General features: G+C 45.2%; 1 protein-coding gene across 1 annotated transcript; it reads left to right on the forward strand.

Annotated features, from left to right (window-relative positions):
- The first annotated feature begins 504 nt into the window (after positions 1 to 504).
- On the forward strand, positions 505 to 22,111 carry PARD6A (par-6 family cell polarity regulator alpha). The gene is made up of 3 exons (XM_058155520.1): positions 505 to 686; positions 8,808 to 9,030; positions 20,859 to 22,111. Exons 1-3 carry the CDS (start codon positions 624 to 626, stop codon positions 21,650 to 21,652), a joined length of 1,080 nt encoding a protein of 359 aa, XP_058011503.1. The 5' UTR covers positions 505 to 623; the 3' UTR covers positions 21,653 to 22,111.
- The last annotated feature ends 910 nt before the right edge of the window (positions 22,112 to 23,021 follow it).

Raw genomic sequence — 23,021 nt, forward strand, 5'->3', positions numbered from 1 at the left:
GGTTAACAGTAGCAAGAGTTTGGAAGGGACCTTGGAGGTCATCTAGTCCAACTCATCCTATACTAGGGATCCTAACCCTAACCTTTCTGCTTGACAAGTCTTAAGCTACCGAGCCACCTAACCTAGCCAGGTAAGTTTCCCACCCTTCCACTCACCCACCCACCCCGCCTCCACTTTCCTCCCTGCCCGGGGGAAAAAGCCAAGCGAGCCGGATTCGACGCTGAACGGTCTACGACCCTTTGATCTCCCGCCGCGGGGGGCGGGGATGGAATACACCTTGGACCACCCCGGAGCCCGGTTACCTAGACGACGTTGTCAGCAACCTTCCCTCCGAACGCCGCGGAGGTTCTGAACCCGCCCCTCTTCGGCCCCGCCGGAGCCAATGGGCAGGCCCCTCTCCGACTGCTGGGGTGACGTCATAGACGGTGAGGTTTTCTCCCCCTCCCTCCCTCCCTCCCACCCTCCTATCTTCATCCTCTCTCCCCCCCCTCCCCTCCCCTCCTGCTGGCTGTCCCCGTTCGGCGGCTGCGGAGCAGCAGCAGCAATAATTGCCAGCGGCAGCGGCGGCGGCGGCGAGACAACCCGCGGGGGCGGTCGAGGCAACCCGGCCCGGCCGGCGCAGCATGGCTAAGCACCACCGCACACCGGCGCGCAGCTCGGAGCCGGTCATCGAGGTCAAAAGCAAGGTGAGGCAGAGCGGGGAGAGCTTGCCGAGATCCCAGGCGGCTCGGACGATCGGCGGGCGGAGAAAGGAGCCCTCCGAGGAGGCTGCGGCAATATCCCACCCACCGACCCACCCACCGCCAGGCAGCTAGTTAGCTAGTAAGGCGAGAGAGCCGCCGGGCCCAGGCAGGCAGGCAGGCAGGCACGCAGCGGCGGAATGTCGGGCTGGATGATCGGGCCCGCGCAGCAGGTGCACCGGGGAGCAGCAGCCGCCTCTTCCTCGCCTCCTCCTCTTCCTCCTCTGCCTCCTTCTCTTCCTCCTCTTCCTCCTTCTCTTCCACCTCCTCCTCCTCCTCTTCCTCCTCCTTCTCTTCCACCTCTTCCTCCTCCTCTTCCTCCTCCTCCTGCCAAGCTAGCCGGACTCGACCCGGCGATCTCTTTTTTTTTTTTTTGCCTGGGAAGGGAGGCGCGTCGCATCTCGCTCGTTCTTGGATGCCGCGCTGCGCCCGGGGCCGCTGAAGCCCGGCCTAACGTTGGTGGCGGGCTGATGCCTTTTAATACACCCGCCTCTCCCCTCCCGCTTCCCCGCGAGTCTTTTCGAGCGGTGCCTCGGCGCGGCCAGATGGGGATTATTATTATTATTATTATTTGCTCCGATCTGGAGGGATTTCCGCGCTGCTTCTGCTTCTTCTGCTGCTGCTGCTGGGCAGCCTGTAACGGGAGAGAGAAATCGCCCGGAGTTGTGTTTTTTTTTCCCCCTCGGCGGAAAAACACACACACACAACACACATACACGACGCCGCCGGCGGGTTATGCAATAGTGCGGGGTTTGGGAACGGGGAGGGAGGAGGTGGAGGCTGAGCTGATGTCTCGGTGTGACAAATTGCGCCCCCCCCTCCCACAAAACCCCCAAGGATGGGGAAGGCAGTATCCCTAATCCAGGGGTGCTGCTGGCTTTGCTTCTTCTGGGACCCTTCCTATAAGGCTGGGCCAGTGGGGGTTATCCTTTGTTGTGGATACCACAACACATGAAAACATCACAACCTGCATGGAAAAACACGGGGGGGGGGGAGGGGAGCATTGGAGTGATTTGCCTTAAAATGGGGTTGGAAAGGGGTATTTATCCCCTCCCCTTAAATATAGAATAGAATAGAATAGAATAGAATAGAATTTTATTGGCCAAGTGTGATTGGACACACAAGGAATTTGTCTTGGTGCATATGCTCTCAGTGTACATAAAAGAAAAGATACGTTCATCAAGGTACAATATTTACAACACAATTGATGATCAATATATCAATATAAATCATAAGGATTGCCAGCAACAAGTTATAGTCATACAGTCATAAGTGGAAAGAGATTGGTGATGGGATAGGAGGGGGATCAGGCATCCCTGCCCTGCCATGTCCTAGTCAAGGCCTTAGGTGGGAGCCACATCCTCTCCACTTAAATAGCTCAACCCTGCAAGTTTGTGCAAAAATGTGTCGTGGTCCAGGGGAAAAAAAAACCAGGCTTCCCCCATCTGGGACCTACAGGGGTGCAACTGTGTCTCCGGTCCTTTCCAACCAGTACAGGTAGTCCTCAAACTTACGGCCACAATTGAGGCCAACATTCAAGTGAGAAATTTGTGAAGTGAGTTTTGCCCCGTTGGACGACTTTTTGTCGCAAACCCCCCGCTTCTGCTTTTTGTTGTTTTAAGTGAATCGCTGCCGTTGTTCAATTAGTTCACGCCGTTGCTAAGTGAATCTGGTTTCGCCATTGACTTTGCTTGTCAGAAGGTCACAAAAGGGGAACACATTGCGACGCTGCAGCCATCGTAAATGGGAGTGGGTTGTCAAGCATCCGAATGTAATTCGCGTGGCCCTGGGGATGCTGCAAGGGTCATAAGGGTGAAAAAAAATTTTTTATTTATTTATTTGTCACAACATCATACAAAAAGATTATATAGTATATACACATATAAACATATATAGGAAGAAGAAAAGAAAAACAATAGGACAGGAACAGTAGGCACGTTTGTGCGCTTATGCACGCCCCTTATGGTCCTCTTAGGAATGGGGTGAGGTCAATAGTAGAAAGTTTTTGGTTGAAGCTTTTGGGATTATGGGAAGAGACCACAGAGTCAGGTAAAGTGTTCCAAGCACTGATGATTCTGTTACAGAAGTCATATTTTCTGCAATCTAGATTAAAGCGGTTGACATTAAGTTTAAATCTATTGGTTGCTCTTGTATTATTGCAATTAAAGCTGAAGTCGTCTTTGACAGGAAGGACATTACAATAGATGATTCTGTGAGTTAAACTTAGGTCTTGTCAAAGGCGACGGAGTTCCAAGTTTTCTAAGCCTAGGATTTCGAGTCTGGTGGGATAAGGTATTTTATTGTTTTCAGAGGAATGGAGAACTCTTTTTGTAAAATATTTCTGGACACGTTCAATTGTATTGATGTCAGAGATGTGGTGAGGGTTCCAAACAGGTGAGCTGTATTCTAGAAATGGTGCTGAGCCACTTTTTTTCAGTGCTGTAGCTTAGAACAGACACTAAACGAACTGTTGCAAATCGAGGGCTACCTGTGCAAGGTTACCTATATTGGTTGCAGTTAATGGAAGCTGCATTTCCATATTTCTAGGAAAGGCTGTCGCACTGTGATCTGGTTCATACAACCATCCAGTGGCTTGTTTGGGTTGATTTTAGCATATTGGATGAACTGGGGGACTGGGGGGGGGGAGGGTTTGATATCCTCTCCCATCACCGCCTCTTTTTTTTTGGCTGCTTACCTTCCATGGCAGCTGGTCCAGAGTTGGGAAGGCAAGCTGACCCGAGTTTTCGGAGGCCCCCAGCCAGCCACCGCTGCTGGAAAGCGGCTGGCCAGGAAGCCTCCGAAAAGGCTTTTTTGCCAGCCGCTTTCTCCGCAGGCTGCCAAAAAGTACCAGCGGCATCCCCATGTTCTTTGCACATGCGCATACCATTGCACTTGCAAGGCAATGGGATGCACATGCGCAAAGAACATGGCATGATGAACATGGCGGCTGGGAGACCGGTTCGGGAGGCGTGGCCAGCCAGCCATTACTACCGGTTCTCTGAACGCCGACAGATTTTTACTACCGGTTCTCCTGAACCGGTGCGAACCGAGAGCAACCCACCACTGGTACTAAGCAACTGTGGTTTGTTCAAATGCAGCAGCGTTAAACAAATCACGGTGTAGTTTAGTAGAATAGAATAGAATAGAATTTTTTATTGGCCAAGTGTGATTGGACACACAAGGAATTTGTCTTGGTGCATATGCTCTCAGTGTACATAAAAGAAAAGATACGTTCATCAAGGTACAACATTTACAACACAATTGATGGTCAGTATATCAATATAAATCATAAGGATTGCCAGCAACAAAGTTACAGTCATACAGTCATAAGTGGAAAGAGATTGGTGATGGGAACAATGAGAAGATTAATAGTAGTGCAGATTTAATAAATAGTTCGACAGTGTTGAGGGAATTATTTGTTTAGCAGAGTGGTGGCGTTCGGGGAAAAACTGTTCTTGTGTCTAGTTGTTCTGGTGTGCAGTGCTCTATAGCGTCGTTTTGAGGGTAGGAGTTGAAACAGTTTATGTCCTGGATGTGAGGGGTCTGTAAATATTTTCCGGGCCCTCTTCTTGATTCGTGCAGTATACAGTATAGTTTGGTATTTGCATACAACCTGTTTAATGTATGCTGCTCCTAGCTGTTATTATTGACTGTTGTAGTGATTAGAAGTAGCACTAAATAAGGAACCTAGTTTTGTACGGTATTAGCTTAGAGAAGCTGAGACCTTGCATGAAAATTTTGTATGCACACAGTTATTGTAATAATGGACCATATGTTGCTCTTTTGTTCATATTTGTCTTAGGAGAGCATAAAATTAACTTCTTCCGACAGAGCCAGCAAAACCTATTTTAAAAGACAACTCTTCTGCTGTTTGGATCCAACTCCAAAGTTCTCCAGATGAAAAAAAAAATACAATCTTCATAATGAAAGAGACACAAATGTAACCATAAATAGTATAATAAAAACATTTCATAATTAGGACAAATAGCAAGGACTGAATGTGATTGCTTTCAAGAAGATAATGTGTTAGATCAGGCGTAGCCAGCATTTTGGCTTCCATTGTCCACACTGAGTGAAGAGGAATTGTCTTGGGCCGCATATAAATTATAACATTTAAAGTTTATGAATTTGTGGGGCTCCGATACTAGGACCTCATGTGGCCTGTGAGTTGTGGGTTGGCATGCCTGTTTAGGCTCAGTGGCTCAGTGGCTGTCTAAAAGTTGACAGTTCAGCAGTTCGAATCCCTAGTGCCGTGTAACGGGGTGAGCTCCCGTTGCTTGTCCCAGCTTCTGCCAACCTAGCAGTTCGAAAGCACGTAAAAACATGCAAGTAGAAAAATAGGGACCACCTTTGGTGGGAAGGTAACAGCAATCCGTGCATCTTTGGTGTTGAGTCATGCCGGCCACATGATCACGGAGACGTCTTTGGACAGCACTGGCTCTTTGGTTTTGAAACGGAGATGAGCATCGCCCCCTAGAGTCGGGAATGACTAGCAAATATGTGCGAGGGGAACCTTTACCTTATGCCTGTATTAAATGGTTGAAAAGTATCTGTGCACTTGAAAAGAATGACTACGTAAAACTTGCCTGGGTAGTTACTGTAATGGGCTTCTCAGAACCTGGGGAAGAGCCTGCTGATTTGTAAAATATTAAAAGTATATGGAGAATATACTTTTATTTGGAAAAATAAGTTGCCATCTCCCCAAGAAATCAACAAGTGGTTAACAAGAGGATCAAGAAAATCCTTCACAAACTTAGAAACGAAATGACTGCTAATGCAAATGTATCCATTAGCCAAGACTTCTTTTACCTAATACCTTTTCCCCTTTTCGATATGCAGGTAGTCCTCAACTTACGACCACAGTTGAGCCTAACATTTTTGTCGTGAGACATTTGTTCAGGGGTTTTGTCCCGTTTTACATCCCATTTCTTGGCACGGTTGTTAAGCAAATCAGTGCCGTTGTTAAATGAGTAACCGGAATCTGGTTCTCGCATTGACTTTGCTTGTCAGAAGGTTGCAAAAGGGGGACACATGACCCTCCCCCCCCCGGACACTGCAACCGTCATAAATATGAACCAGTTGCCAAGCGTCTGAATTTTGATCACATCGGGATGCTGCAAAGGTTGTTAACAGCGAAAGACAGTCGTAAGTCACCTTTTTCAGTGCTGTTGTAACATTGAACGGCCACTAAATGAACTGTTGTAAGTCGAAGACTACCTGTATCTAATTTTAGTCGCTACGCAGCTGCTAAAGCTTGACAGGTGCCTTCCAGGTGTGTTGGAAGTATGACTTTCCAAATTACGAGCAGTTGGCTGAGGATTCTCGGGAACACAGCGCTAACATATCCTCAGGGCATTAGTTAGCAAAGGTTTCGTCAAGGAAAAAGTTTCTTTTTTCCATTTCGCTGATTCTGTTGCTTGCCGGGCTCAACTCAGGCTGAGAAGATCAGAAATTCAAGGCATGAATTCGCAGTTAGCTGAGATTATTTATTTATTTATTTTATTTATTTTGTCACAACGGTATATATAAGCATAAGCATGAAAGTATATGCTTATATAATATATAAGCATATATAAATAAGCATAAGCATGCAATAACTATATTAATTGGATATAATGAAAGAAAACAATAGGACAGGAACGGTAGGCACGCTGGTGCTCTTATGCACGCCCCTTATAGACCTCTTAGGAAAGGGGTGAGGTCAATAGGAGACAGTTTTTGGTTAAAGCTTTGGGGACTTTGAGAAGAGACCACAGAGTCAGGTAGTGTGTTCCAAGCATTAACAACTCTGTTACAGAAGTCATATTTTCTGTAATCCAGATTGAAGCGGTTAACATTAAGTTTAAATCTATTGTTTGCTCTTGTATGATTGAAGCTGAAGTAGTCTTCAACAGGAAGGACATTGCGATAGATGATTCTATGAGTTAAACACAGGTCCTGTCGAAGGCGGCGGAGTTCTAAGTTTTCTAAACCCAGGATTTCAAGTCTGGTGGCATAAGGTATTTTGTTGTATTCAAATCAGATTAAATTAAGTCAGATTAAAATCAAAGGTTTTGAGAGCAGGAAATGAGCTAATTCTAATAACATGCCCAGCCACTGTATCCATTTTTCCATTTAAGGAGTAAATATGAAAGAGAAGATGCTGCGTTGTTCATATTTGCTGTCTGAGAACAACTTTCGTGTTCTTCCTTGAGTACAAGATCATGTTTCTGTTCAAAACTGACTACATGTCTGTTCAGGTAGTCCTCCACTTACGAGCACAATTTCTGTTGTGAGATATTTGTTAAGAGAGTTTCCTCCCCCATTTTACGACCCTTCTTGCCACGGTTAAGTGAATCGCTGAAGTTGATAAGTTAGCGACAAGTCAGTTGTTAGGTGAATCACTGCAGTTCTTAAATTAGTAAGACGGTTGTTAAGTGAAACTGCCTTCCCCATTGCCTTTGCTTGCCAGAAGGTCGCAAAGAGTGACCCTGCAACCACCATAACTATGAGTCAGTTGTCAAGCCCCTGAATTTGGACCATGTGACCATGGGGAGGCTGCAACGGGTGTTTAAGTGTGAAAACCGGTCGTTAGTCACTTTTTTTCAGTGCTGTTGTAACTTCGGTCAGTAATTGAACTGTTGTAAGTCAAGGACTACCTGTATAGTATTTAGCAGAAGCCCCAGACTCTTAAAACAATTCTGAACAGCAATAGCACTTAGACTTATATACCGCTTCACCCTGCTTTGCAGCCCTCTCTAAGCCGTTTACAGAGTCAGCCTATTGCCCTCAACTGTCTGGGTCCTCGTTTACCGACCTTGGAAGGATGGAAAGCTGAATCTACCTTGTTGGATCCTCTGCCTTTCAGAACAATTAAGGATGGTTATTTTCCGGGTGTACTCTTAAGACCGCTATAGAGTGTTTTGTTTATGTCACACCAAGCCCTGGTTGTGTGTTCATTGTGGTTTGACAAACTCGAATGGATTGTCTCCACACCCTGCTTACCAGCCAGCTTCCGCTTATTCCTCCCACTAAGCCAAAATCAAACAAACACATTATGGCTTGCTGTGATGTGTCAGCGCAGAGGGTATTTTGCTGTGTGTTTTCTCCAAACAGAGTAAAAGGCAGTTTTCATTTGAGGAGGGGAAAAAAATGATGAATTAAAAGAGATCTCAACTTTCTTTGCTGCTTTTGGAAAGTTTTTATTTATTTTGTTTTGTTTATTTGTCAAATATGTATAAGATAACAGATATAAGTATAAACATGATTATGAATACAGGATAAGGATACAGATAAATGGGGACAGTAGGACAGGGACGGTAGGCACGCTGGTGCTCTTATGCACGCCCCTTGCAGACTTCTTAGGAATGGGGTGAGGTCAACGGTAGAGGTTAAAGTTTTGGGGGTTTGAGGATTTAACCACAGAGTCAGGTAGTGCATTCCAGGCATTGACCACTCTGTTGCTGAAGTAGAATTTTCTGCAATCAAATTTGGAGTGCTTTACCTTAACATTTGTATCTATTATTTGTTCGTGTATTATTGCGGTGGAAGCTGAAGTAGTCATTGACAAGTATGACGTTGTAGCAGATAATTTTGTCAGACCAAAGGCGGCGTAGTTCTAAATTGTCTAATTCCAAAATTTCAAGTCTGGTGGCATAAGGTATTTTGTTGCGAGCAGAGGAGTGGAGGACACTTCTCGTGAAATATCTCTGGACTCGCTCAATTGTATTAATGCCCGATATGCAGTGTGGGTTCCAGGCAGATGAGCTGGTATTCGAGAATTGATCTAGCAAAGGTTTTGTATGCCCTAGTTTGCAGTACACTATTACCGTAGAAGAAGCTTCGCAAGATTAGGTTAACAACTCATTGCCTTTTGGACAATGTTGTTGCATTGAGCTCTAGCACTTAGATCGTTTGAGATGAGGACTCCAAGGTCCTTGACAGAGTGAGGGTCGTCTACGAGGTCATCTCCGCCCAGCTTCTTTTTTTCCCCAAGGCCAGGTTTTTTTCCCCCCTGCCTTGGTGGAGCGGCTCTTATCGGTTTGGCTATTATTTTGTTGTCTTGAGACTGTTTTGTCTTCCTGGCAGTTTGAGGCCGAGTTTCGCCGCTTTGCCATGAAGAGGTCCAGCGTGGGTGGTTTCCAGGAATTCTATCAGCTGATCCAGAGAGTGCACCAGATCCCTTGTTCGGAGGTCCTCCTGGGATACACAGACATCCATGGAGATCTGCTTCCCATCAACAATGATGACAACTATCACAAGGCTCTGTCCTCTGCCAATCCTCTTCTCCGGATCATCATCCAGAAGAGAGGTAGGACAATCTTCAAGGATTAACCCCCTCATTTACGTTTTCTATTTCTGGTGAGGTATGCGTTTTTAGAGAGTAAAGATGAGGGTAATTGCTTCCAGGTCCCCATCGGATGCTGAGAAAGATTGCTAACTTTCATTCAGAATAGCAAAAGGAATGATGCAGTGGCCTACAGGTGGAATTCTCGGCTCGCAATCAGGAGGCTGTGAGTTCAATCCTAGGTAGAGGCAGTTATTTCTCTCTCTCATCCTCACATTCTGGACATAAACTGTTTCAACGCCTACCCTCAAAATGACGCTACAGAGCACTGCACACCAGAATAACTAGACACTAGAACAGTTTTTTCCAGAACACCATCACTTTGCTAAACAAATAATTCCCTCAAGACTGTCAAACTATTCACTAAGTCTGCACTACTATTAATCTTCTCATCGTTCCCATCACTCATCTCCTTCCACTTATGACTGTATGACTGTAATAATTTTGTTGGTTGTATCCTTACGATTTATTTTGCTTATTTTTACCTTATGACTATCATTAAGTGTTGTACCTTAGAATTCTTGATGAACATATCCTTTCTTTTATGTACACTGAGAGCGTATCCATCAAGACAAATTCCTTGTGTGTCCAATCACTCTTGGCCAATAACAGATTTGATTCTATTCTATTCTATTCTATTCTATTCTATTCTATTCTATTCTATTCTATTCTATTCTATTCTCACTGGGCACACTGAGACTATATCTGCTGAACAAAACTCCGCATGGGCGACAGGAAGGGCATCCAGCCATTAAAACACCCCAAAATGGATTATGGGGCCCTTAAAGGAAGACGATGATGATTCGGAATAGTAAAATCAATTATTATAGTATATATAACAGTAGGCAATACTATTAGTTGTGACCTAGGATCTTTTAATATCAGAGTCATCAGAGTCTTTTTCCTCAGAATCTGGGCATGGGGGGTTGGAATTCTTATATTAAGGAGAATTAAAGAACCTTTCATCAGAGATACAGATGGCTTAATCTGTGCAGTAGCAGCGCCCTCTTGCCTTAAAGAAGAGAAAATAAATTGTTATATTTTTGAGGCAACAGTAGAATCCAAAGATGTTTGTGGACTGAAATCCTGACCGTTGAAATTTGTATCACTCACATGGATGGGTGCTTCACCTTAGCTGTTACAATGTAATAAGAGTTAACCCAAGAGGCAGTTTCTCTAAGCAGGGCAGTAAAGATTAAGCTAGAAACACCACCAGAATGTTTCCTTCCTGCCTTCCTTACAGGATTAGCCCTGTAAAGTGGAAAAAAACAAAGTAAGATTTCTTCCAACAACCGGTTCTCCAAACTATTTAGAAAGTTAACAACCGGTTCTCCCGAATAGGTGAGAACCGGCTGAATCCCACCACTGGTTGTCAGTTGAAGTTCTCAGACTGGTCCTCTGTTGGAGCGGGAAAATACTCTCTCCTGATTGGTTGTGGGCTGATCAGCTTCCCTATAAAAGGAGCTGTGTCAGCCAGGGAGCAACAGTTACCTCACAAGCAGTATTCAATAAAGAGCTGTTAGAAATCACTCTGGCCTCACCTCCATTCTTCACCCAGAACATAACACAAATAATACCAGGCTGTTGGTCTTTAAATGTTCCAGTATATTGTGAGAAATAAAAATCCAAGCTAGTCATAGATTAACAGGATTGTATAAACTACTACTTCTTGTGCCATATTTTATTTTATTTATTTATTTATTTATTTTGTCGAGTACATATTAGATAATATATATAAGAATGAATTGAATACATAAAATGAATACAATTAAAGGGAACATTAGGACAGGGACGGTAGGCACGCTGGTGCTCTTATGCACACCCCTTACCGACCTCTTAGGAATGGGGTGAAGTCAACAATAGACAGTCTTAAGTTAAAGTTTTGGGGGTTTGGGGATGAGTCTGGTAGTGCATTCTAGGCATTGACCACTCTGTTGCAGATGGCAGAAAAGTCGTATTTTCTGCCATCGAGTTTGGAGCGGTTCACTTTAAGTTTGTATCTGTTGTGTGCTCGTGTATTATTGCGATTGAAGCTGAAGTAGTCATTGACAGGTCAGACCAAAGGCGTTGTTGTTCTAAATTTTCTAAGCCCAAAATTTCAAGTCTGGTGGCGTAAGGTATTGGGTTGCGAGCGGAGGAGTGGAGGGCTCTTCTCGTGAAATATCTCTGGACACGTTAAATTGCATTGATGTCCGATATGCAGTGCGGGTTCCAGACAGACGACCTGTATTCGAGAATTGGTCTAGCAAATGTTTTGTATGCTCTGGTTAGTAGCGTAATATTACCGGAGAAGAAGCTACGCAAGATTAGGTTTACAACCCTTAATGCCCTTTTGGCAATGTTGTTACAGTGGGCTTTGGCACTTAGATCATTAGACATGAGTACTCCAAGGTCCTTGACAGAGTGAGGGTCGTCTACGAGGTCATGTCCACTCAGTTGGACGTTGGCGATCATGTTGGCAATCCTATTTTTGTCAACACTGCTGCTGAGTTTTGTCCAAACCAGTCCCTTAAGGTTTTGAAGCCATGATGTTCTTCTTCTGCCTGGATCTCATTTGCCTTCGATTTTTCCCTGGAGGATTAAGTGAAAGATGCCGTATTTGTCTGGGTGTCGCATCACATGTCCAAAATAGTCTAACTTTTGCTTTTTAATGGCTTTGATGATTTCCCTTTGCTTTCCCAGGCGGCTTATCGCCTCTTCATTTGTGATTTTGTTAACCTCGCTTATACGTAACAGCCGTCTGTAAATCCACATTTCAAATGCTTCTAGTTTCTTCAAGTGGTTTTTTTTTGTCAGAGACCAACTCTCTACTCCGTAGAGCAGAATAGAAAAGATGTCACATCTGTATAAGCTACAGGTCTGAAAAACAGTTTGTAAAAAGAAGATCTGGAATGGTGACAGAACATCAGGCTTGAGCAATGGGAACTTGGCAGATGCTGGCGAAAGCTGCTGGCATGTATTTCTGCAGTTAAGTTTTGATCTCATTCTGTTGGTTGTCATCCAGAGGCAGCAGTAAAGTTTATGAGACAGTTAATGTGATTTATTTGGAACCAGGGCGCATACCAGAAATGGCTACGGCCAACAACTGGCCAGAAACCAGCTCATGTCTTCATATCTCTTTTCTTTCGTTCTTCTCGGAGCCTTGGAGAGAATGGAAACTGTTTCTAACTTCTTGGGTATGATGGTACATACTGAGCTGAGAAAATGATAGGGAGAACAATACCCGCTTGCAATGGGAGACCCATGGAGCACATCTTGTCTAAGGCTCCTACAAAACCTGGAGTTAATGTAACTTGGACCACTTCCTGGAGTGGGGAGAAAGCTTCTGTTGTTCAACCCAGGCTCCCAGGCTAAAAATAAGCTGTTGTACCCAAAACACAGGATGATATTTATAACTTGGGATCTGGGTCTGCCAAGGTGCTGCATTTAGGCATGGCCATCTGGAAAGGCCTCTTCCTCTTCCTTTCTCTTTCTCTGTCTCTCTCTGTCTCTCCCTCTCTCTGTCTCTCTGTCTCTCCCTCCCTCTCTCCCCCCCTCTGTCTCTGTCTCTCTCTGTCTCTGTCTCTGTCTCTCTTGCTGTCCCTCCCGCCCGCCCTCCCTCCCTCCCTCCTTCCGTCCCTCCTTTCTCTTTGTCTCTCTGTCTTCCTCCTCCTCCCTCCCTCCCTCTCTGTCTCTGTCTCTCTCTGTCTCTGTCTCTGTCTCTCTTGCTGTCCCTCCCGCCCGCCCTCCCTCCCTCCCTCCTTCCGTCCCTCCCTTTCTCTCTTTGTCTCTCTGTCTTCCTCCCTCCCTCCCTCCCTCCCCCCTCTCTGTCTCTGTCTCTGTCTCTCTCTCCCTCTTTCTCTGTCTCTCTCTGTCTCTCTCCCTCCCTCCCTCTCTCTGTCTCTGTCTCTCTCTGTGTCTCTGTCTCCCTCCCTCCCTGCCTCCCTCCCTCCCTCTATTCCTCTCTCTGTTTCTGTCTCTCTCTCTCTCTCTCTTTCTCTCTCTCTCTCTTCTGTTTTGGGGAGATTCATATGACAAGCTCTGCTGAGAGGTTTCCAGGGGGTGGGCTGCTGGGGGTTCGCAGGGGGTTTGGGAGACCCTCTAGCTAAGATTCTGTGCAGTTCGGAGAACCTACAATGCCTACAATGTGGGGATGGCCTCTGACAGATCTGATGAGTATACTTGGTTTTGAAGGCTCAAGGTTACATTGGCTTGGGTACAGCAAAATTCCAACTCCTGGAAGGATGGGGCTACAGGTAGTCCTCAACTTATGACCCCAAATGAGCCCAGAATTTATGTTGCTAAGCGAAACATTTCTAAAGTTAGTTTTACCCCATTTTACAACCTTCATTGCCACAGCTGTTAAGTGAATCACGGCAGTTGTGAAGCGAGGAACACGGGTTGTTGAGTGAATCTGGCTTCCCCATTGACTTTGTCAGAAGGTCGCAAAAGCGGATCACGTGACCCCGGGATGCTGTACCCGTCATAAATATGAGTCAATTGCCAAGCTTCTGAATTTTGATCACGTAATCATAGGGATACTGCAATTGTCATAAAGTGTGAGGAACGGTCATAAGTTTTCAGTGTGTTGTAACGTCGAGTAGTCACTAAGCAAACTGTTGTAAGTCGAGGACTAACTTCATCTGCTACTTGTGAGGATCCAGAGGCAACTCATTGGCTCCACAAGAAAGAAAATGCAAGGCTGTGGTGGGCTTGGATTGATCCAGCCAGATGTCTGTGGAGCTTCTCAGTCATCCATGCCATGGTTGTCCCAAAGGTGCTTTTTCAAGAGGCAACTGGACTTTCTGGTTTTTTTCTTTGAAGACGTTTCACTTCTCATCCAAGAAGCTTCTTCACCTCTGACTGAATGGTCAGAATCCTTCCATTCCCCACCATCCAATCAGAGCCAAAGAAGCTTCTTCGATGAGAAGTGAAACGTCTTCAAAGAAAAACTAGAAAGTCCAGTTGCCTCTTGAAAAAGCACCTTTGGAGACATCCAGCCAGATCATTCTTAGGCTTCAAATCTACGTTATGATGTAAGAGAGCCCTTAACCCAAACCTGCCCCTTTGCTGCTTGTATCAGGGGTGAAATGTAAAATTTGTTGCTACCGGTTCTGTGGGTGTGGCTTGGGGGGTATAATGTGACTGGGTGGGTGCGGCCAACTTTTTTTTCTTTTACTTTTAAAAGCATTATCAGCCGAAGAGGTTGTTAAAAAATGCTTTTAAAAGGCTCCTCTGATGATCCCAGCTGAGTTGCCTGACCATCAGAGGCTTTTCTTTTCTTTTAAAAGCATTTTTTTTTGCCTTTAAAAACGAGCTGGGATCGTCAGAGGAGCCTTTTAAAAGCGTTTTTTCTACAACCTCTTTGGCCAAAGAGGTTGTAGGAAAAATGCTTTTAAAAACCTCTGACGATCCCAGCTGAGCCGCGCGATCATCAGAGGGTTTTTTTTTACTTTTAAAAGCATTTTTTCAGCTGAAGAAAAAATGCTTTTAAAAATATCAAAAAAAACCTCTGATGATCGCGCATCTCAGCTGGGCATGGGGGTGGGCAGGGATTTTTGCTACTGGTTCTCCGAACCACCCACTGCCATTGCTACCGGATCAGTTGATCCGGTCCAAACCGGGAGCATTTCACCCCTGGCTTGTATGTGATTCCAACTTTGGCTTAATACCAAGGACTCATTCATAAATGGTATCTTACCCATATCTCTTGTCCGTTTAAGAAATATTCCAATCTTATCATGCTACACTGCTGCTTTTGGCTACATGTTATTTCTCTGTGGGACGTTTAGCTCTTTCTACCATCTGTTTTGTTCTCAAAAGCAGTTCGGCTGTAGCTTAGGCTGGCAGAGAGAAAGAACCGTTCAATTTATATATCGCACTAAGTCATAAGGTGGATAGACTCCTTTCTGTTCCTGTCTCCAGAGTTCTTCACGGATCAGCAGGCCAACCTTCTCCATTCTGACATCCTTCGTATGCATTTCATTACACCTCCCAAAAAGTAACCATGACTGCGAAGGTTGGGTGACGGCCATTGTAGTTCATCTACTCACCGAGGCGTGGAATATGTGAAGCGACGGGTCCCTAAGGCTTCTGCCTGAGAAACAGCTCCTGTGTCCGTCCTTATAAGGAATTCTTTTACACATAGCCTTCAGGTCTTGCCAGCTCCTTTGCATTCTGGCATCCTTCTCTTCTGATGACATATGGTATAAAAGCTGGCAGAAGTGTGAGGGTTGTTTATGTTTTCCTTTCGCACCTTCCCATTGCTTTTGTTGTGGTCCACCAGTAACCTGCGGAGCTGGCAGCGGAGTTGGACAGTGAGGAGGCTAGGGAGGACAATGGGCCAGTCCTGGAGTCAGGGGAAGGCCCAGATGAGGGCTCGGCGTCGGAGGCAGAAATGGGGCCAGGGCCATCTGGGAGCGATGCACAGACTCCAGAGCCTCCAGAGGCGGACAGCAGAGAGGCAGAGGAACAGGAGGAGCCTGCAGTAAAGAGCTGCCAGAAGGCAAGAGCAGCTAAAGCAAAAAGGAGGACTCAGGAGTAAGGCCAGGAGATGATTGGCCCCTCCCATAAGGCTCTTATGGGAGCAGCAATGGCTCTTGGGCTCTTAAGGAAAGCAACGTTGCTACATTTGTTTCTAGTCTGCGTCTCTTGTTTCTGAACTTCATGGGGCTTTGCCAAGAAAAGCCTTTGGCAGGGTGCCAAAGAAGACAAAGGTTTGTGATAAGGCCGAAGGACTTTTTCTGACAGATTTGTTTTGGAATTAATTTGGACTGAGCTGAGAATGAAGTAATTCTCAGCTGTTCTAATAAACTACATTTGTTTAGGACTGATTGTGTCAGGTAATAACTACTTGGGCCTAGCTCACAACAGCTTTGGAAGGGAGCAAGGCATCAAACATATGTGTACTTGGTCTGGTTGTTACCTTTTGGCAAATTTTTATTTATTTATTTATTTGTCACAACAGTATATGTAAGCATAAGCATGAAATAACTATACGATATATAAGCATATATATATAAGCATAAGTATAAAAAAAACTATACGAATTGGATAAAATCAAAGAGGACATTGAAATTATACTTGGGTGAGTTACAAAACTCTCTCTTCTCCTCCCACAGCCCTTAACAAAATTACAGAGCTGGGAGAGACCTTAGAGGTCTTCTAGTCCAACTCCTTGCTCAGGCAGGAAGTCTTATACCATTTCAAATGGTTGTCCAACCTCTTCTTAAAATCTTCCAGTGTTGGAGCATTCACAACTTCTGCAGGCAAGTCGCTCCGCTGATTAATTGTTCTCTCACTGTCAGGAAATTTCTCCTTAGTTCTAAGTTGCTTCTCTCCTTGATTAGTTTCCACCCATTGCTTCTTGTCCTGCCTTCAGGTGCTTTGGAGAATAGCTTGACTCCTTCCTCTTTGTGGCAGCCTCTTAGACATTGGAACAGTGCTATCCTAATGTTCCCTTTAATTGTATTCATTTTACGTATTCAATTCATGCTTATACTTATATATATATTATCTAATACGTAGTCAACAAATAAAATAAAAATGTCATCCCTAGTCCTTCTTTTCATTAAACTAGACATCCCGAATTCCAGCAACTGCTCTTTATGTTTTAGCCTCCAGTCCCCTAATCATCTTTATTGCTTTTCTCTGCACTACTATATTTCCAGAGTTTCAACATTTTTTCCACATTGTAGCAGTGATCAAAAGTGGATGCAATATTCCAAGTGCAGTTTTACCTTTGTGCGCTCAATGTTTTTTTTTTTTATTTACTGTCTGGAACCCATACCACATTTCTGACATCAGTACAAATGAACGTGTCCAGAAATATTTTACAAGAAGAGTTCTCCACTCCTCTGAATACAACAAAATACCTTATGCCACCAGACTTGAAATCCTGGGTTTAGAAAACTACGCCGCCTTCGACATGACCTCAGTTTAACTCATAGAATCATCTATTACAATCTCCTTCCTGTCGAAGACTACTTCAGCTTCAATTGCAACAATACATGAGCACACAATAGATTTAAGCTTAGTGTTAACTGCTCCAATCTTGATTGCAGAAAATATGACTTCAGTAACAGAGTTGTTAATGCCTGGAATACACTACCTGACTCTGTGGTCTCTTCCCCAAATCCCCAAAGCTTCAACCAAAAACTGTCTACTATTGACCTCACCCCATTCCTAAGAGGTCTGTAAGGGGCGTGCATAAGAGCACAAGCGTGCCTACCGTTCCTGTTCTATTTTTTCCTTTCGTTATATCCAATTAATATAGTTATTACATACTCATACATATATATACTTATATATTGTATAGTTATTTCATGCTTATGCTTATATATACTGTGTGACAAAATAAATAAATAAAAATAAATAAATAATGAATTCTTGCAGGATTCAAACACGTTGGTTGCCTTCTTTGTCTGTGGCTGTGGCTGTGGCGGTGGTTAAGTGCTGTGGCTCTTTGTGTTCTGTAGCTGAGATCTACAGAATAATGCCTGCGGGGCATAACTCAAAGTGTGATTAAAACTGAATTATTCATACCCCTGTGTAATCCTCCCAGGCTGTGCTCTGTAATCCTAGAAGCAAATGCCACTCAGAAGTAGGGTGAGAGGAAGGAGGCAACCCTTCTGGGCAGGATAATAGAATAGAATAGAATAGAATTTTTTTATTGGCCAAGTGTGATTGGACACACAAGGAATTTGTCTTGGTGCATACCCTCTCAGTCTACATAAAAGATACGTTCATCCAGAATCATAAGGTACAACACTTAATAACAGTCATAGGGTACAAATAAGCAATCAGGAATTAATCAATATCAATATAAATCATAAGGATACAAGCAACACAGTTACAGTCATAAGTGGAAGGAGATGGGTGATGGGAACAGTGAGAAGATTAATAGTAGTGCAGACTTAGTAAATAGTTTGACAGTGTTAAGGGAATTATTTGTTTAGCAGTGTGATGGCGTTCGTCGAAAAACTGTCCTTGTGTCTAGTTGTTCTGGTGTGAAGTGCTCTATAGCGTTGCTTTGAGGGTAGGAGTTGAAACAGTTTATGTCCAGGATGTGAGGGGCCTATAAATATTTTCACAGCCCTCTTTTTGACTGGTGCAGTATACAGGTCCTCAATGGAAGGCAGGTTGGTAGCTATTGTTTTTTCTGCAGTTCTAATTATCCTCTGAAGTCTGTGTCTGTCTTGTTGGCTTGTAGAACCAAACCAGACAGTTATAGAGGTGCAGATGACAGACTCAATGATTCCTCTGTAGATAAAATATTGGATTTATCTTCTAGTCCTTATAGCAGTGTTTCTCAACCTGAGCAGCTTTAAGACCGGAGGACTTCAACTCCCAGAATTCCTCAGGTTGGCCATACTATTGTCGGTATTCCAGTGTGTAACTGTAAAAGCACCCCATTATCAAAACTCAGTTTTTCTTAATCCCCGCCCCAATCAGGCAAGTTTCCACAAAGAAGATAACTCGTATTCTAACATCCCATTATGTAACATAGATAAGAGGCTTATCCTTGGGTGATTAAGCCATGTGGCCTGGTGCTATCCCTTACTTAGACAAACTCAAAGAGGATACATCTGGTTGATATTTCTTCTTGCCAGCCAGGCACCATCTTTGCCTTTAGATATTCCACACCCCAAAACGCTAAATCATTTTTGCATCACTAAACCATACAGCACAAGGGACGCGGTAGCTCAGGGACTAAGACGCTGAGCTTATCGATCAAAAGGTCGGCAGTTCGGTGATTCGAATCCCTAGTGCCGTGTAATGGGGTGAGCTCCCTTTATTTGTCCCAGCTTCTGCCAGCCTAGCAGTTCAAAAGCACATACAAAATGCAAGTAGAAAAATAGTGACCACCTTTGGTGGGAAGGTAACAGCGTTCCGTGCACCTTTGGCGTTGAGTCATGCCAGCCACATGACCACGGAGACGTCTTCGAAAAGTGCTGGCTCTTCGGCTTTGAAACAAAGATGAGCACCGCCCCCTAGAGTCGGGAACGACTAGCACATATGTGCAAGGGGAAACTTTACCTTTAAACCATACAGCACTTTCAAAGTATCCAACATTGGGAGAAAGACAGAGCTGTGAAAAGATCCGATCCACTTGGCGATCCAAAGACACAAATGATTGCAAAAGAGTGTATCAAGAGATGGAAACCTAGAATTTAGCACCTAATACTGCTGGATAGCCGACAGGCAGCTTTTTTTGTAAATGGGTAACATAGGTATGTTTGTGTACAAATATACGCGCATGTATGTAAACACAGCACATGGGAGGTGATATGTGTGGCTGGAAAGCTATAGCTTTGGGATCTATGTTAAAAAAAGAGTGACCTAAAAGATCATTATAGTTCTCTACTTACAACTGTAATGGAACCTGCCCACATAAATTATGATGGCCATAAAATGGGTCACCCACGTGACCGGCTCAATTTTATGACCTTTTTTTTTTTTGCGGTGGTCGCTAAGCGAATTAGACATTCCGAGGTCCCTTCCAACTCTGTTATTCAAATGCTGCGGTTATTAAACCAATGGTTTGATTTTCAGCAATAATAATAATAATAATAATAATAATAATAATAATAATAATAATAATAATAATAATAATAATAATAATAATAATAATAATAATAATACAAAAACAGAGCCATGTGGCTGTGAATTGCAGCAAATATTGGTAAATGTGGGCCGGTTGCTGAGTACCTGAAATGTGGCCACAGGATCTGGGAGGGTAGCTATAAGAACTTTGGAACTGGGTCATAACTACCCAGGGAAGTCTGTTGTCACATCAGCAGCTGTAAGTCAACAACTGCCTGTATGTCCCAAAGGTGCTTTTTTCATGTCCTTCCATTCCCCAACCCTCCAGAGCTGAAGTAGCTTCTTGGATGAGAAGCGAAACGTCTTCAAAGAAAAACAAGGAAGTCCAGTTGCCTCCTGAAAAAGCACCTTTGGGACAACCATGACCTGGATGATGGAGAATCTCCATAGACTAGAATTTACTGTGGTTCAGAATAGGGAGAAGCCAACAAGGAGCTCAGGAAACCAAGGGGCAGGGGTTGGAATGCTCCCGGTTCGGACCGGATTGTCCGATCCGGTAGCGATGGCGGAGGGTGGTTCGGAGAACCGGTAGCAAAAATCCCTGCTCCCCTGCCTCAGCTGAGCCGCGGGATCATCAGAGGGTTTTTTTTTTACTTTTAAAAACATTTTTTCTTCTGAAATCATCAGAGGCTTTTTTTTTTACTTTTAAAAGCATTTTCTAAAAAAATGCTTTTAAAAGTAAAAAAAAAAGCCTCTGATGATCGCGCGGCTCAACTGGGATCGTCAGAACTCTTTAAAGGTTTTTTTTTTCCTCTGGCGATCCCAGCTGAGTTGCCTGATCATCAGAATCCTTTAAAAGCATGTGTTCTACAAGCTCTTCGGCCGAAGAGGCTGTAGAAAAAAATGCTTTTAACAGTTCTGGCGATCAGGCAACTCAGCTGGGATCGTCAGAACCCTTTAAAAGCATTTTTTTCCCTCTGGCGATCCCAGCTGAGTTGCCTGATCGTCACAGGCTTTTAAAAGCATTTTTTTTTACAGCCTCTTCGGCCGAAGAGGTTGTAGAAAAAATGCTTTTAAAAGTAAAAAAAAAAAAAATTGGCCATGGCCACCCAGTCACATTACCACCACCACCACCAAGCCATGCCCATAGAACCGGTAATAACAAATTTTACACTTCACCCCTGCCCTGGGGTGAAGCTGAAGGATGCTATCGCTGGAGAAGAGAACTTGCCTTTGTTGACACCATCTTGTTTTCTTTTTCCTTGCAGCAGAAGCCAACGCCAGCGTCTTTGCCTCCAACTCACTGCAGCGGAAGAAAAAGGGACTGCTGAGGCCGACGCACCAACGGGCCAAGCCACACCTGCTGATCGGCATGCCTCAGGACTTCCGCCAGATCTCCTCCATCATCGATGTGGACATCTTGCCTGAGACCCACCGGCGTGTGCGGCTCCATAAACACGGCTCCAACAAACCCCTGGGCTTTTATATCCGGGATGGGGTCAGTGTGCGAGTGGCTCATCACGGGGTGGAGAAGGTGCCCGGTATTTTCATCTCCCGCTTGGTCAAGGGAGGTATGGCGGAGAGCACCGGACTTCTGGCCGTCAACGACGAGATCCTCGAAGTCAATGGCATTGACGTGGCGGGAAAGTCGCTGGATCAGGTCACCGACATGATGGTGGCCAACAGCCACAATCTCATCATCACCGTCAAGCCGGCCAATCAACGTAACAACGTGATCCGCAGCAGCAAAGCTTCGGGGAGTTCCGGCATGTCTACAGACAGCACGCCTAGCCAGCAGACCCCCAGTCCGGCTTCCCAGTACCTGAGCAACTGTAGCACAGCCGAAGGGGAAAGCGATGAAGAGGGAGACCTGGTCATTGAAAGTGACTTGCCTGCCAGCTGCCCCAACGGGGGTCTTCTTGACAGCCTCCAGCACAGCCTCTCGCTCTATAGCTCCCAAGGCTCCCTGCCTTCCCTGAACAGCCACAGCGGCAGCGGAAGCCCCATGCGGGGCAGCCGAGCGGGCAGCCTCCAGGAGGATGGCACCATCATCACCCTATAGCCTTTGGTGCCAAAGTCCCTCCTTCCCGTTCTACTTGAAAAACATTGTTTCTGAGGTCAGTGGAAGAGCCATGCCATCCTTGACCGTCGGAGGTCAAATCTAGAGATTTGGAACCAAGGTTCACCCTCGCTGACCCGGACTTGCACACCCGCTTCATGCTCCAATGGTGCTTCTTGCAACCAAGTTGACGGTGGCCATTGGAAGGAGAGGGACCAGTCCACCTTCTCCCAACTCTTGGCTGCCCCAGAGGCTCTATCCTTTCCGTGTCCAGGGAGCTAAAGGGATGGACCTCCTGTTACTTTCCCCCTTTCGGCCTCTTACCTGTATTCCAGGTAGGGGGGCTGCCCTCATTCATCCCCCCCAAGCTCTGCCTCCCACCAACTTCTCATGAAGTGTTTGATTTTAGGTGTTTTTATGATGACATGTGTCACAGTTAATATATTGCAACAGACTATTAAACCATGGCTTTTTTTTTTTAAAGTAGTGCTCCTTCCCGTTTTATTTTATTTTATTTTTTTGAAAGAAACCTGCCGGAGGGATAGGAGGAGACGACAGTGGAAGGAAACCCTCTTGAGAGAGGGAGAGAATGAGAGAGAAGCTGGTCTGCGTCTCTGAGAGACGGGCACCTGTCTCCATTTGGAGTGGCGGCTTGGCAAAGTTCAGCGGAGGGGAAACGCCCCCTGCCAGTCACGCCCCTTCCTCGGTCTCTATGGCAGGCAGATTGGGGGGGGGAAAGGGGCCCCCTATTAACACTCCCAGGGCTTTTAGCAAGTGAGCAAAGAAATCTGCCCGAGATCATACAAACTACGTAGCTTATGCCAAGACCACATTGGTGAAGATCCCCAAAATGGTCTAATTTTCTCCCGCGATGCTATGAAAATGCCTGCTGGTAGGAACTGGGTGTATGTTGGAAGGGCAGTAGGCAAAGAGAATTTCTTCCATGAGCTAAAGCAGTGTTTCTCAACCTTGGCATGTGTGGATTTCAACTCCCAGAATTCCCCAGCCACGCATCTTCCAACTGCCAAGGTTAAGAGACACTGGGCTAAAGGGTGGCTTTTGTTTTCACATTTTAGAAGGGGACTCGGGGTGATCTGCAGTAACAACGGGGAACCTCCTAGCACCGTGATGGCGAACCTATGACACGCGTGGCCACAGGTGGCATGCAGCACCTTCTCTGTGGGCACACGAGCCGTCACCCTAGTTCAGCTCCGCTGTGCCATACGCGCGCATCTCCTGCTGGCCAATTGGTCGTCGGGTTTCTGCCGCGCGCATGTGCAGGGGGCGGGGCATGTGGAGCGGGCCGCGCATGCGTGCATGGGAAGGGTGGGGCATATGCAGGGGGGCATGTGCAGGGGCAGGATGCATGGGA

The sequence above is a fragment of the Ahaetulla prasina genome, chromosome 12 (genome assembly GCF_028640845.1).
Source record: "Ahaetulla prasina isolate Xishuangbanna chromosome 12, ASM2864084v1, whole genome shotgun sequence".
Taxonomy (NCBI): Eukaryota; Metazoa; Chordata; class Lepidosauria; order Squamata; family Colubridae; genus Ahaetulla; species Ahaetulla prasina.

Bases quoted from the DNA above. Each gene is read 5' to 3' on its own strand.
- PARD6A (XM_058155520.1), top strand. From the start codon at position 624: ATGGCTAAGCACCACCGCACACCGGCGCGCAGCTCGGAGCCGGTCATC. The intron at 687-8,807 runs GTGAGGCAGAGC...TCTTCCTGGCAG, and splicing joins TCATCGAGGTCAAAAGCAAG to TTTGAGGCCGAGTTTCGCCG. The intron at 9,031-20,858 runs GTAGGACAATCT...TTTTCCTTGCAG, and splicing joins GATCATCATCCAGAAGAGAG to CAGAAGCCAACGCCAGCGTC.